A 12,390-nucleotide genomic window follows, 5' to 3' on the forward strand; every position below is an offset into this window, starting at 1 on the left:
CAGCTGGAAACTGGTTTCCAGGAGATGGAGAGAGAACGAGAGATGAAGACAGAGAGAGAGGGACGAGCGTTAGTGGCCGGCGTCGTTCATCGAGTTCGCGGAGTCCAGACCAGGAAACAAAGGACCGTGCAAACTTTGAATCAACTGCAGATAACGCCGGCCGTTGTTTCCCTCGTGGAAAACCCCGTGAAAATTGCTATACAGCCGGGCCCATAATCGAAAAGCAAATTTTCTGGCTGTATCTTCGAGATAAGATAGACGCTTCTGTACACTGCGACCAACAAGTTTTCGAGCACAAATTCCATGGAAATCCTACAATCCCAAACATCTGGAATACATTTCATATACATTCAAATTCGAAACCTAGAAGCAACAATTCTCCATAAAATCGTGATAGTAACAATTTGCCTCCTAAATGACAACAATTTTTATTCTAATTATTTCTATTCCATTTTCAATCCGACCATCTTCATTCTGACAATTTTTATTCTACCTTTATTCTTCAAGAAATGGATTCCATTCTGAAACTCAAATGTGCAAGGCAAACTGAATCTTCTACACGCCGCAAGTAAAACCGAGAGACTTTTGTGCGGCACTGTACACGATCCTCGCACAGAAGGATCAGATCGACGCCGAGGAATCTGAGGGGACTCCAAAAAAAAAAATCGAGCGTCTCGGCGAGGGAACGACTCCGATACGGTCTCCATTAATTTACTCACCATGATGAGTATAGTACCGTCAAAGACGCCGCTGGACCTCGTAGGATTCGTCCACAGACTGGGGGAACAATACACCCACAAAACCACACACTGTACGCCAAGATAAAAAGGAACTGGATTCACGTGAACACCGTTGCACTATCGGCGTTCGTCTCGCGAGAGAGCGACCGTAAGGAGGGAGAGACGCGAGCAAGGAAACCGGAAGAACGCGGACCGGTGCGAGCAGCACACGCGCCGGGCCTGGAGCCGAGACGAGCGAAACGTCAGGCCGACGACGGCGATGCAACAAGTGACAGACAGACTCCGCGGCTCCGTTAGTTCCGCGCCGGAGATCGTGGAGCTGGATGGCGCTACTGATCGGTGCACGCGGCTCCGCCGGTCCTCTGACGCTTCTGTGGGCGGGTATCGGCGCGATCGGGGCCTGTCGGACCGATTCGGGACTTCTCGGAGGCCCAACGTGATCCTGTGTCACGATACAGCGAGATTTTTAACGCGGATGCTTGTGGTAGGGATGGAATCGGAGATAAGGATGCTTGACACTTGGAACGGGTCGGGTCGGGTCGGGTCGGGTCACATCAGGTCACATAGTGCATTCAAAATAGTCAAGTATGATGGCATTAGTGGGCTGTTGGATTTGAAACATTTTTACATCGCTTGATATGCAAAGTTATGGGTATTGAACTTTTGGAATGGGTCGGGTCGGGTCACATCGGGACACATCAGGTCACATGGTGCATTCAAAATAGTCAAGTATGATGGCATTAGTGGGATATTGGAATTGAAAAATTTTTACATCGCTTGATATGCAAAGTTATGGGTACTGGACTTTTGGAGTGGGTCGGGTCGGGTCGGGTCACTTCAATCTGGTCAGGTACGAAGGTTTTAGTGACGTACTGGATTTAAAATATTTCTGCATCGATTGATATGCAAAGTTATGGGTACTAGTTTTTTAGAGTAGACCGGGTCGGGTCGAGTCACATCAATCACTCAAAATGATCAGGTCCTACGGGTATCATTACAATATTTGTGCATCACTTGATATGCAAAGTTATGAGTAATGGTCTCACAGGGAGGGAAGGGTCGTGCAGAGTTACAATCGATACCCAAAGTGATCAGGTGCTATGGCATCAGCAAAATGTACGGGACTTAAAAATTTGTATGTCGACTGATGTACAAAATTATAGTCTTTTAAAGCGGGTCGGGTCGGGTCGTGGCGGGTTCCAACATACACTCAAAATGTTCGAATGCCACATATTATTGGAATATTGGACATAATCATGCTTAAATCGCTAAATATTTATTGCTGCGGTTGTTGGGTCCCTAGAACAGTTCGTTTCGAGTCCTGTCGGGTCGTATCGGATCATAGCCTGATACAATACTAATCTACCTGACTTGAAATGCGGGTACTAATCGTTTTGGGTACTAAATAGGTCTGTCTATTCTGAGGATGCACTTTGAGAATTTTTCCTAAGTATATTAAAAGTAGTACGTTTACGAAACTTTGCAGACTCGTCTGTCCAAGTTTCAACTACGCTTACAAATTGTTCCAAGTAGCTGGCATTCCTATTATAAAAATTATATGCGACAGCAATAATTTTATCCATGCTTCTCTAGATTCCGACAAAAGTTACGTTGTCTTGACGTATAGACGCGTCTTCCAGAAAAATGTTACATTTTCATTCTTACCTTTCAATTGTTGTTCAATCTTGTTCGTAAGGTAAGAAGACAGTGTGCAGGACTATCTTGAACGCTGCTGGGCGATGCCGAGAGGTGGCAACACCAGTTTCGCCGACGGTTCTGGTCTCGCATCGATCGGTCCTTGAACAGAGATCTTGGACCCGTGATCTCCGCGCTTTATCCTTGTGCGATCCAAGCATCCTGTCGGCAACATTAAAACTTATTTACCAAAAGTCCGGCAAGAAGATGAATCTTAGAGAAATATTTTTTGACACAAAAAAAATGCACGAAAAAAACCAAGGCGATATTTTGAACAATTTCATTGTTAATCCGATGATGCAGCGATTGATTGGAATACCGAGTATCGAAAGAGCAAGATGCCCGAGGATCTACGCTGGCAGCAAGCGATCCGAGAAACCGTGCTTGTAATCGCACTTGCCGCAATACCTCTTGACATTTACACACGGAAGATCCTGAATGTCTCTGGATGCGCGACGTGACGTCGCGGGCCGACATCACGACCCGTCTGGAATTGATTTCATCGCATCGAACAATAGCGGTTCTCGAGCCGGACGCGGGTCGCCTTGCCGACGACCGGCGATTTTCCCGAAGGACTCGCCGAGAAGAAGGATAGGGCATCTCGCGGGACAGCAGGGTGTCTCCTCCGGCATTCCTGACTACGGCCGCGATATACCAGGCCTCCGTGTCGTTTACTTTCACCGGTGACGCTCGATCTAACTATAAAACACGTCCAAAGCTCCGGCTCTCGGTTTCGTTTCGGCGGACCGGACCAAATCCCTCGAGCACTCGCCGCAGCCAAACCGGACTCCCACGCTGTCCCCCGAGCCACCCTGTTTTGCCGGACGATATGGGAATACGCGAGAATATCGTAGACTTTAGATGGGATCTCGGCTGTACTTATGGGCCCGGTTCAAGCGGGCTTTTAGAGGTGAGTAGCGATGGGTTCGAAAGATCGCGGCCGGTGTCGGAGTGATACGCGACGCAGAACACGAAAAGTGAATTTATTTGTCAACGTACATAACTATCAAATAAATGATATAAATATGTAGAACATTCCTGGATGATCTAAATAATGTGTATACAAATTATAGCAATTCAATTACTTGTTCAGTAATATATCCTAAAATATTTCTTTCTATATTCTGCGGCAAAGAATAAATTATACGTGTATTATAGAGAAATATAAAAATATAAATAGAATAAATATAAATTTTTGGTTCGCGGAAAACAAGCTCGAGAACCACTGGTCTAAGTTGCAATTTGAATGGTAAGTAGTGTTGGATTTAACGTGGCTCGAGCAACATCGAGGTAATATGAGATATAACACTCTCATTGCGTTCAAACAAGTGTTCCTTTGTTTCCAAGGACTTCAAACATTTGGTCTTGGTTGGTCCATAAATGTTGAGTAGTGTAGGTTTTAATATACACTCAAACGATATCAAAGTAATATGATACGTACACTGCCATAATCTGCCATTGATTCTGCATGAGCACTGTGAAGAAAATTGCGATACCTATTTTGCTTTAATGATACTAGTGGTGGGTTCGAACCGACGCGCAGAATGTATCAATGTCAAAATTACGGACTAAAATAAAAATTTGGTTACTAGTGTGTTATATGTATACATATATACCTGCACATTAGTAACTAAATATGTACATATCAGCATTTATTCACAAAGACTGAGATTTAACAAAACTTTGAAAAAAGGAACTAGAAATTATATTTTAAAAAGTTAACAGATCTAAGTCAAAATTAATAATAAATAAACTATATATAAAACTAACATTAATAAACACAACGAAATTATAATAATAAGAAGAAAATTAACAAACATTATGTTATTTCGCGTCGCGAATGCAATGGGAGAGAAAAGGACTATCGAAAAGGGACCTAACGTATGCACCGGGTATGCCATCGCGCTCGTAGCAGTAAATAAACAAGATAAAATGTCGCCTAGCGACGGCGCCGTATCGAAATCGAGCAACAAAAGTGAAAATTCCTTTTCCAGCGATTTCCAAGCGAAGTAACTAGAAAAATGCGACGGAGCCGAGTCTCCCGGCGACCTCCGGCTGCCCGGAGATGGCCGGGGCGATGGGACGCGAGAGAAAATCCTCGGAAAAAATCGCATCTGGAATCCGCTATCGGTGAGTGTCGGTTCGCGCGTGGAATTCCAGTGTCATTCCGGCTCGGAGCGACAGGAGAGGCCGGAGGCGGCACGGCGGCGTCGCCGAGGGAGGCTTCGAAGGAGAAGATTCGGAATTCCATGGCCGCGAGAAACGGCCAGACGGTGGTGTTGCTCGCCGGATATATCAAAGTCACACACGCACGATAGGTGGATGGGCTTCTCCACGGGACGGCAAACGGGTGGTTGTCCGGCTGAGTGAGAGTGCCAATATATATAGAGGGAAGGGGAAACCCGCCGCGGCACTCCAAAGTACACAGCCTCCGCGATTGCAGTTGGTGTGCTTGGCTGGGTTTGCGGTTCCCTCTACCACTTCCAACGATATACCCATTCCTCGAGGTGTCGCGGCCGTGCCAACAACCCAGTCGTCGTCGTCGTTGTCGTCGTCGTCGTTTCAACGGTCTCACCGTACCGTCTCGTAGCCCTCGACGACACCGGGACAACGTACCGAGGACCGCTGTCGTCGTCCCCAGCAACAGCCGGCTACCATAATCTACACAGCATGAAGCTCGCACTGCTCGCGTGAGTAACAATCTCAGAGATCTATCGCGGGCCCGACGATCCGCCGACGGGGCTCGTGTTCGCGAGTGATCCGGACCAGACCGCGGCCTGGCCGCTGCCGTGCTCTTAGAGATGGAGCCTCGGAATTCGAGTATTTCGTGGGAAATACTCGCGACGCCGGGTGATTAAATTCTTCGAAATCGGAGACATCCGGTTGTCTGCATAATCGGTCCCTTAGAGGGGTACGGTCAGATATTCGTGTACAATTCTGTTCTTACACGGTCTGGACAAGTAAATTCAATTTTCTTTTTACACGGTTTCATTCGATTCCGCGCGGTTCAGGAAGTTAGCCGCGCGATCGAAATTTTTAGAATTATTTCCATCGACCGGAATTTTCTAGACATATTTAGGCCAATGCGTGGTGTACGTGCAGTGCTCTTATCAACAAACATTAGAACGTCGATTCGAAAGGTTTGCTCTGGTATTTTACGCCGCGCGTAACCGAGAGACAGAGGATTATTTTATGCATTTGTTGCGAAAATGGATAAGAGAAGCACAGAATAGTGAAAATATTGGAAGAATTCAAGAACGCTGTTACATTGTTTCCAATTGATTGTTACTGTTTAAAGAAAAGATAGATTTTTGTTTGGCTCTAGTTTCGTGCAACAACTGCTGAACGCAATTTTGATTTCGCATAAAGATCCGCTATCTAGTGATTAATCGAAAAATGTATAAATAACACTTTCGTGAATACAATGTGACAATGAGCTAAACAATAACCAATGGACTAAACAATAACGAAGCCTCTATTTTTCTACGTATATCCACTACGTCGTTTTTACACGCTGTTTTTTGCACGGTATCTCTTTACACGGTATTTTTCTGCACGGTTTTTTCTGGAACGTATCTACCGTGTAAAAACAGAATTGGGTGCACAGTTTGAAATTGGAGCTGTTTGTACACTCGCGAGCCCTTATGGTGGGAACGACTGCAGTAAACCTTGATGATAGTTCTGGTCGAGCTTTTTAGGTTGTGCCATTATCGGGAGAAGGTCTGGGTTAGAGTATATTACGATAAGCCTCGATGAAAGACGATATGAAGGGAAGATCCTGATTGGAATACCGCATAGTAGACTAGTTTTCGACTAGCTTTTGCATTTCACAGTTATTATCCAGAGTGGCTTTTGATTTCTGGGGGTTGTCCTTAAGCCTGAGAGCCCTTAAGGAGGGAAGTTATCTCGATCCTCTACCAGTGGTTGCCCCGAGAGCTTGATTCTGTACTTTCGGAGCGTGTTATCCGCTGCAGGGACCTTATCCAGGGATTGCGTCCACGTTGCAGTAGATCAACCGGTGCACCTTAAGTCGTATTTTCGCTCGGAGGCTTTTGCATTTACAAAATGGCTTCCGAAGCGCCGGCATTTGCACGAAGGCAATCTTATGGCATAGTGTATTATAATTAGGACGCGGTATTCGTTAAGGAGCGTCTCCACTGGACTGTAGAGCTCGGGTAACGCGGATCCTAGGAGAATTGTGTAGAATCGAGTGCAACAACCGCCGAGAGCGTTTACTTTCAGGCGTGCGCGCGCGCGCGCGCTATCAAATTCAACGCGCCGCCACGGCGATACACGGGCACGGCTCTCGCCCACCGTGTGCCGCGCGTTCGGTGACCAAGGCCAGGCTCCTTGGACGCGATCGAAAGGTGTTATTTATCTAACGTTACCAAGCCGAACGAGGGCGACTTGTGTCCGGCGCACGGCGACAATTTCACAGCGACGCCGGAGGAAAACAAAGGACCTGAACAGCAGAACCGGGCAGGCCCGGCGACCGTAATAACAGGATGCGGGTAGAGGCGTTATGCAAACCGCGGCTAGGTGTCCGTTCCGCGAACCAGGAAATCGATTAGAAAACGAGTCCGATGAAAAATATCGATTACGTCGGTGCCGTTCGGTGAAATCGTTCGCGAGGGCCCGTAAAGTTTCTACGAGCCGCGTTTAGGGGATTCCGGGCCGGAATTTGTCGCCGTGCCCGAACGCCGTCGCGTTTTCGGGACAGGTGAGAACGAGCGTTCGGCTTCGGTGAGTGGGGCCGACGAGAAGAGGAGGACGACGATCGACGGTGGCGCAACCCGCGCGATTTTCCCGGGGCATCGCGTGTCCTAACGCCGCTGCTCTCGCGGCGCGCTCGCGAGAGAGCACACGGCACGATCGGTGCACCGTGTGCACGTTTCTCGTTCTATAGATCCGGCAGGCTGCGACGCCGCGCCGCGTCGCGCCGGCTGGATTTTGACCTGTGACATTCACGATACGAAACTCACTTTCTCTGGGCTGTTGGCTCGTGCAACAAGCTACTCCCGGATCGGGATTGGCCGGCCGGCCCGATATACGTTGCCACGGACGTGTCGCGGGCCCGAGCGAGCTCCCAGCCCGTGCATACGTGACACGGCTAACAAATATCGCTGCGAAAAAGAACGGGTCGGGGGACAGAGAAAAAACGACACCGAGGGAACACAACCGTTCGTTCGTTCGTTCGTTCGGTCGGTCGAATTTCTCGAACGGCGATCGAGTTTTATCGACGAGTTTCGCGTGCCAGGGCCCCACACCAGCGAAACTGCCGCGCTCCGGTTTCGAAACACCGCGGTTTCCACGTCCGAACGATCCACGGTCAAACTGACACGTCTCCCTTTTTTCTTCGTTGCACGCGCGGGCCTTTGTTGCGCTGCCCCGCGGCTGACGCAACCCTCCGCGCTGCGGTTGTGTCACAGCGTCACGCTCGCTAATTTTCGTCGATTCTGAGCGCCGAATGCCCGCGAGCTTGCGAAAAACGATTGTTATTGTGTTCTACGGACGCCGCCGAATCGATCGATGCCAGGCACGATCGCATGGCGCTTATGGTTTCGACGCTGAAGTGACTCGAAGTTCATCTTCTCTACCTTTCTTTGCTTTGCTTCGAGATCGAATTTCTCGAACACCAGAAACGATAGAAAAAAATCTGCGTTCATATCACGTGTTATCATACTCTGGAGGATCCACGGAATCGTCTCATGTTAAAGACATCCGCGTAGCTCTTGCGATTCAGTCACAAAAGTGATCCGAAGTTGACTATCTCCCAGCTACTTCTTCGAGACCGAATTTCTCGAAGACCTCGAAATGGACAATTTGGGAAGACGAGACACGATTTTATAGTTACCGATTGTCAACGACTATAAAAACGAGACGCGAGGCTCGAATAATCGTGTCCCCTCTTCCCAAATTGTCCACTTTCGTGCGCAATCTGAGCGCGAATTCGGGAGAAATTACCGTACGCCGTCCGTCTTTTCGTCTTCGCAAACGAATTTCCAGATCGCGAAGCATCGTCGTTCCTCCGGAGAGGAACGTTCGAACAACTCCGCGACGAGTTTCTCGGTAGCGCAAGCGCAGATGCAGATGGCAGGACGCAGGACTCGTCCTCGGTATTCTATTCGCGATCCTTTCGCGGGCGAAAGTTGCCGTCGTGATCGAGAGAGGCACGCGCCTCGGTGTCCTGTGTTGCCCCGCGCCTTTTCGGGGACGGGCAGATTTCTGGGAACTCGGTCATTCGTCGAGTGGGTGCTGCCCTTCTACCCGATTCCGCCATCTTCGATCCGATTTGCCCGGGCCGAGGTGTTGCTTCAGCGGGGCCCCCTTGGAACGGGGCCTACAGGACCGCTCCAAATACCCGGACCGAAATGATAATGTACTACAAAAATATCGACTGCCAACGCGGAACCATCGAACCGTAATAGTTCAGTAAAAGTAGCTTTTACTTCGATGTACAGGCTGACTCGGTTTTTGCAATTAGCTGACTACAGGGTGCTCCATGTCGCGAGGTCGGAATTCGCGTGTTCACGACTGCGGCGACTAAGTTAACGGCTGCAACGTAATCGAATCACGACATAAAGTAGAACTAGCATCGTACAGGACGTTTCGATTGGCTTCTTTGGCTACAGGAAGTTACATTTACCGCGGTCGAAGTTAGAGGATCGAAGCGAAACGTGGATGTCGTATAGCAGGGCGGTTGAATCTCTTCGAGGAACACAAAGTAGATTTTGTGTCTATGTACGAGTGATCTCAGGCCTATATGGTGTTCCATTTACTCTATCAGACATATCAGACGTTTAATATAACCTGGACAGTGGACTATTTAAGAGAAACATCATCCTAGACTCGCAGGATGACCGAATCGCAGCGTAAAAATCGAAGTAAAATCGTCGTCGATGTACAGGGAATTCCAATTGACAGATCTTTCGTCGAACAGCTGTTCGATCGGCAGTTACGTGGCGACCTGCTCGAGAAACGACTTCCTGTTCTCAGTCGATGGCGTCTGAGGAAAGCGTTTCCTAGCTGGCAGGCGGTATCGTTTGCATGCGCGTGCTGCCTTTCACTATCGAAATCTTCGCGGCAAGTCGGTTATTTATTTGCCGCGTTAGGAACAAACACGGTCTACAGAGCGATCCAAAGCCCGCGCCGAAATTCCTGCCGCGGTGTACACTGGGTGGCCGAATGGAAACGACACGAACGTTTTGCTCGACAGATTGCTGGCGACCGGCTGCCTGATAGTCGCGGCCAGATCGGAAGACGAGTACGACTACGAAGAAGAGGGCGCTGCGCCGGCCCCGGTGACCCCGTCGACCTCGGCGAAGCCGACTTCCGGCCGGCTGGGAGGTCTCCTGTCCTCGAGAGGGCGAGTCACCGTTGGCAGAAAGGGACCAGCTACCGTAAGTGGCTACCTCGCGACGCTCGCGCGTTTAACGTTAGCTCGATTATTGAGTGCCACTTCTGGTTGATCAGACGCAAGCGACCACGGCGAAGCCCGTGGAACAGCCGGCGGAAGCGGAAGAGGAAGTCGACGAGGAACTCGAGGAGAATCAAGAACAAGAGGACGTCCCCACCACGACCACGGAGTCGTCCAAGATCGTGCGCAGCGGAGTTAGACCCTTCAGGTCTGGGTTAGGTTTCCCTGCTTTTGATATCCCCGTCAGTAATTACCGACGAGCGGCAGAATGTGACCCCTTCGGTTTCATAATTCCAGATCAAATCAGGACTTATTGGCGGCCTTGAAGAGAAGGAGAGCCCAGGTGCCCAGCCATCGGGAGACCTCCTCGGCTGGCCAGCCCGCCGAGTCCACCACGCCGAAGTCCAAGTAATGATCTTTCGGATCTATCGACCCCTAATTGAGAAGATATCGAGAAGATATGATGGGTTAGAATCATTCTGGCGGAGGTCGCATTTGTCTCGTTGCGAGAAACACTGACATGTGTATCGTTCACTGGCCAAATTTACTGTTAAGATAATTTACAGTTGATTTATAGTATTTTCATCGTTCATTTCACATGTATTTTTATCATTTTGGCATACGTAAATTACACTTTAAGACATAAGTCGAAATTCTCGAAAATGTGACCGACATCACTATGGTTCTAAATCATTGATGTAATTCGATCTTTTGAGCCCAGCTTTTGCTTCTCTCATAGTACTCGTCCTTGTTTCTCCCATAACACCAGTACCCCGATGTTTCTATAACACTTTGCAATTCTACCTCAATTTTTGCAAGTCGTCCCATGAATATCGAGCACCGTGGAAGTAATTTCTTGCCTTTACTCTCGCAGCGCTCGTCCCTCGATATTCCCAGGGTGCTCGTATTTCTCATCAGTTTTTGTAAGTCATTCGTACAAAAATGTGTTCCTAGAGTCCTTGACCAATCTTGCGGACATTAGAGAGACGATTGCTATGGAACTACTATAGAAGTAAAATTGTATTTTCCCTCAAAATGCTCATTCCTCGATACACCGCGATATCCACGTTCCAACGTCCTTTTCTGCCAGCCATTCGACCTAGAATATATTTCCGTGGTCCTCGAAGCGTCGAGCGGAATAGCAGAATTTACATTTTACGACGGAATTATGACCGGGACCGGGTTCTTTTTCAGAGCCAGCACAAGCAGCCGCGCCAAGAGCACCGGCACGACAGAATCGAAGTCGTCGGTCCGCGGCAGGTTCGGCGGTACCAGAGGCAAGCCGGTGCAGGAAGAGGTCGAGGAGACCCAGCGGGAGGAGGTGCAGGTGAAGGCGAAGCCGTACCGCCGCGGATAAGGGAGAGTCGTTGAGAGCCCTCGGTCCAGCACCCGTAAACCGCGCGGAATAAAGAAATCGAAGGTGATCTAGCCTCACAGTGAGCGACACGCCAATTATCCTCGCGTCGGAGGGAACGGTCTCGGGACGGTCGCTCTTGGTCAACGGAACGTGTCCGTGTATACAGGGTGTCCCGCGACTGCCGGTACAACCGAGGCGCGGCAGCTGTCACAGGGAAATTCGATTCCGTAGATGTCGGCCCACCTCGGCTGGCTGCCGCTCGACCGTATCGTTCGTTGCGGGACATCCTGTACATATGTTTAGAAGGAAAGGCTGCCACTCGCAGAACGGCTGAGCTGTTTACTGTATAAATGTAAATTAATACGACAATAAAGAAAAGTCTGCGAAAGAACGAGAAAGAAAGAGAAAGAAATGGCGAACAGAAGGAGACGTGAATGATAACGGCTACTACTGTCTGTGTTTATCCCGTGCTCCCCCGTAGGCGTCCTCGACAGGAGAGAACCTTGACTAGTTCCACGTCGATGATCCGTATCTCGTAAATTATTTTCCGCCGCGAACCCTATTTGCATACGCGGGCCGCCTCGCGTTCATAATCGAAGAGAAATAGAGAGAGAGAGAGAGAGAGCGAGAGAGAGAAAGAGAGAGAGAGAGAGAGAGCGAGAGAGAGAAAGAGAGAGAGAGAGAAATTCCAACGAGACCGGAATGTCGTGGGCGTGTGTACCCGCCCGCTCTGCAACCGAGCTCATCTTTTAATCATGACCCCGCGTTCGCACCGAAACTTTCGGACACGTCTCTCGCGAGACGGAACCAACCTTACGAGGACACCTCGATCGCCGATATTTCACCGCAGTTATTTTTCCAAATGGATTGCCGTTCTACAAGACGACTCAGAGAAGGCGGGCCGATTAGATGTACGATTTTAGCAATCCCCACGAGGCTCGGAAACATTTCTACGGTTCGTCCAGGGATCTTCTCTCGAATTGTGTGTACGATTTTTATAAATAAATTTCGACTCTACAGGGAGTTTCAGAAATGGTGGCGCTCGAATTTAGCAGGTCTCGCGCGTGAATTCCGTCGGCCGTCGGTTCTCGAAGACGCCCGAATATAGTCGTTTACGAATTTCAGTATTTTCTAAAGAGTATTTTCTACAGAGCGTTGGAATTCTACGGACTGTTCCAAAG

The 12,390-nt window shown here is 49.0% G+C and overlaps 2 protein-coding genes across 20 annotated transcripts in view; one reads left to right on the top strand and one right to left on the bottom strand.

Annotated features, from left to right (window-relative positions):
- LOC117220943 (uncharacterized) overlaps nucleotides 1-12,390 on the bottom strand; it is a 162,209-nt gene that overhangs the window by 118,591 nt on the left and 31,228 nt on the right. For 17 of the 18 annotated variants that reach the window (XM_076522080.1, XM_076522083.1, XM_076522090.1 and 14 more), the window contains one exon: nucleotides 2,406-2,597. The gene's annotated coding sequence lies outside the window, so the exon portion shown is untranslated. Of the gene's footprint in view, nucleotides 1-719; nucleotides 1,018-2,405; nucleotides 2,598-12,390 lie in introns of those variants that run through there. The other variant, XM_076522079.1, reaches the window with a different exon arrangement.
- On the top strand, nucleotides 4,696-11,600 carry LOC117220954 (uncharacterized). 2 transcript variants are annotated; one of them, XM_033471448.2, is made up of 5 exons: nucleotides 4,696-5,125; nucleotides 9,652-9,835; nucleotides 9,909-10,066; nucleotides 10,150-10,260; nucleotides 11,047-11,600. In XM_033471448.2, the coding sequence occupies exons 1-5, from the start codon at nucleotides 5,106-5,108 to the stop codon at nucleotides 11,207-11,209; spliced, it is 636 nt and encodes a 211-aa protein (XP_033327339.1). In that variant the 5' UTR covers nucleotides 4,696-5,105; the 3' UTR covers nucleotides 11,210-11,600. The 2 variants fall into 2 exon arrangements, with proteins under 2 accessions (XP_033327339.1, XP_033327340.1); XM_033471449.2 differs by having other exon boundaries at nucleotides 4,711-5,125; nucleotides 9,909-10,060.

The sequence above is a fragment of the Megalopta genalis genome, chromosome 5, assembly GCF_051020955.1.
Source record: "Megalopta genalis isolate 19385.01 chromosome 5, iyMegGena1_principal, whole genome shotgun sequence".
Taxonomy (NCBI): Eukaryota; Metazoa; Arthropoda; class Insecta; order Hymenoptera; family Halictidae; genus Megalopta; species Megalopta genalis.

Bases quoted from the DNA above. Each gene is read 5' to 3' on its own strand.
- LOC117220954 (XM_033471448.2), top strand. From the start codon at position 5,106: ATGAAGCTCGCACTGCTCGC. The intron at 5,126-9,651 runs GTGAGTAACAAT...TTTGCTCGACAG, and splicing joins ATGAAGCTCGCACTGCTCGC to ATTGCTGGCGACCGGCTGCC. The intron at 9,836-9,908 runs GTAAGTGGCTAC...CTGGTTGATCAG, and splicing joins GCAGAAAGGGACCAGCTACC to ACGCAAGCGACCACGGCGAA.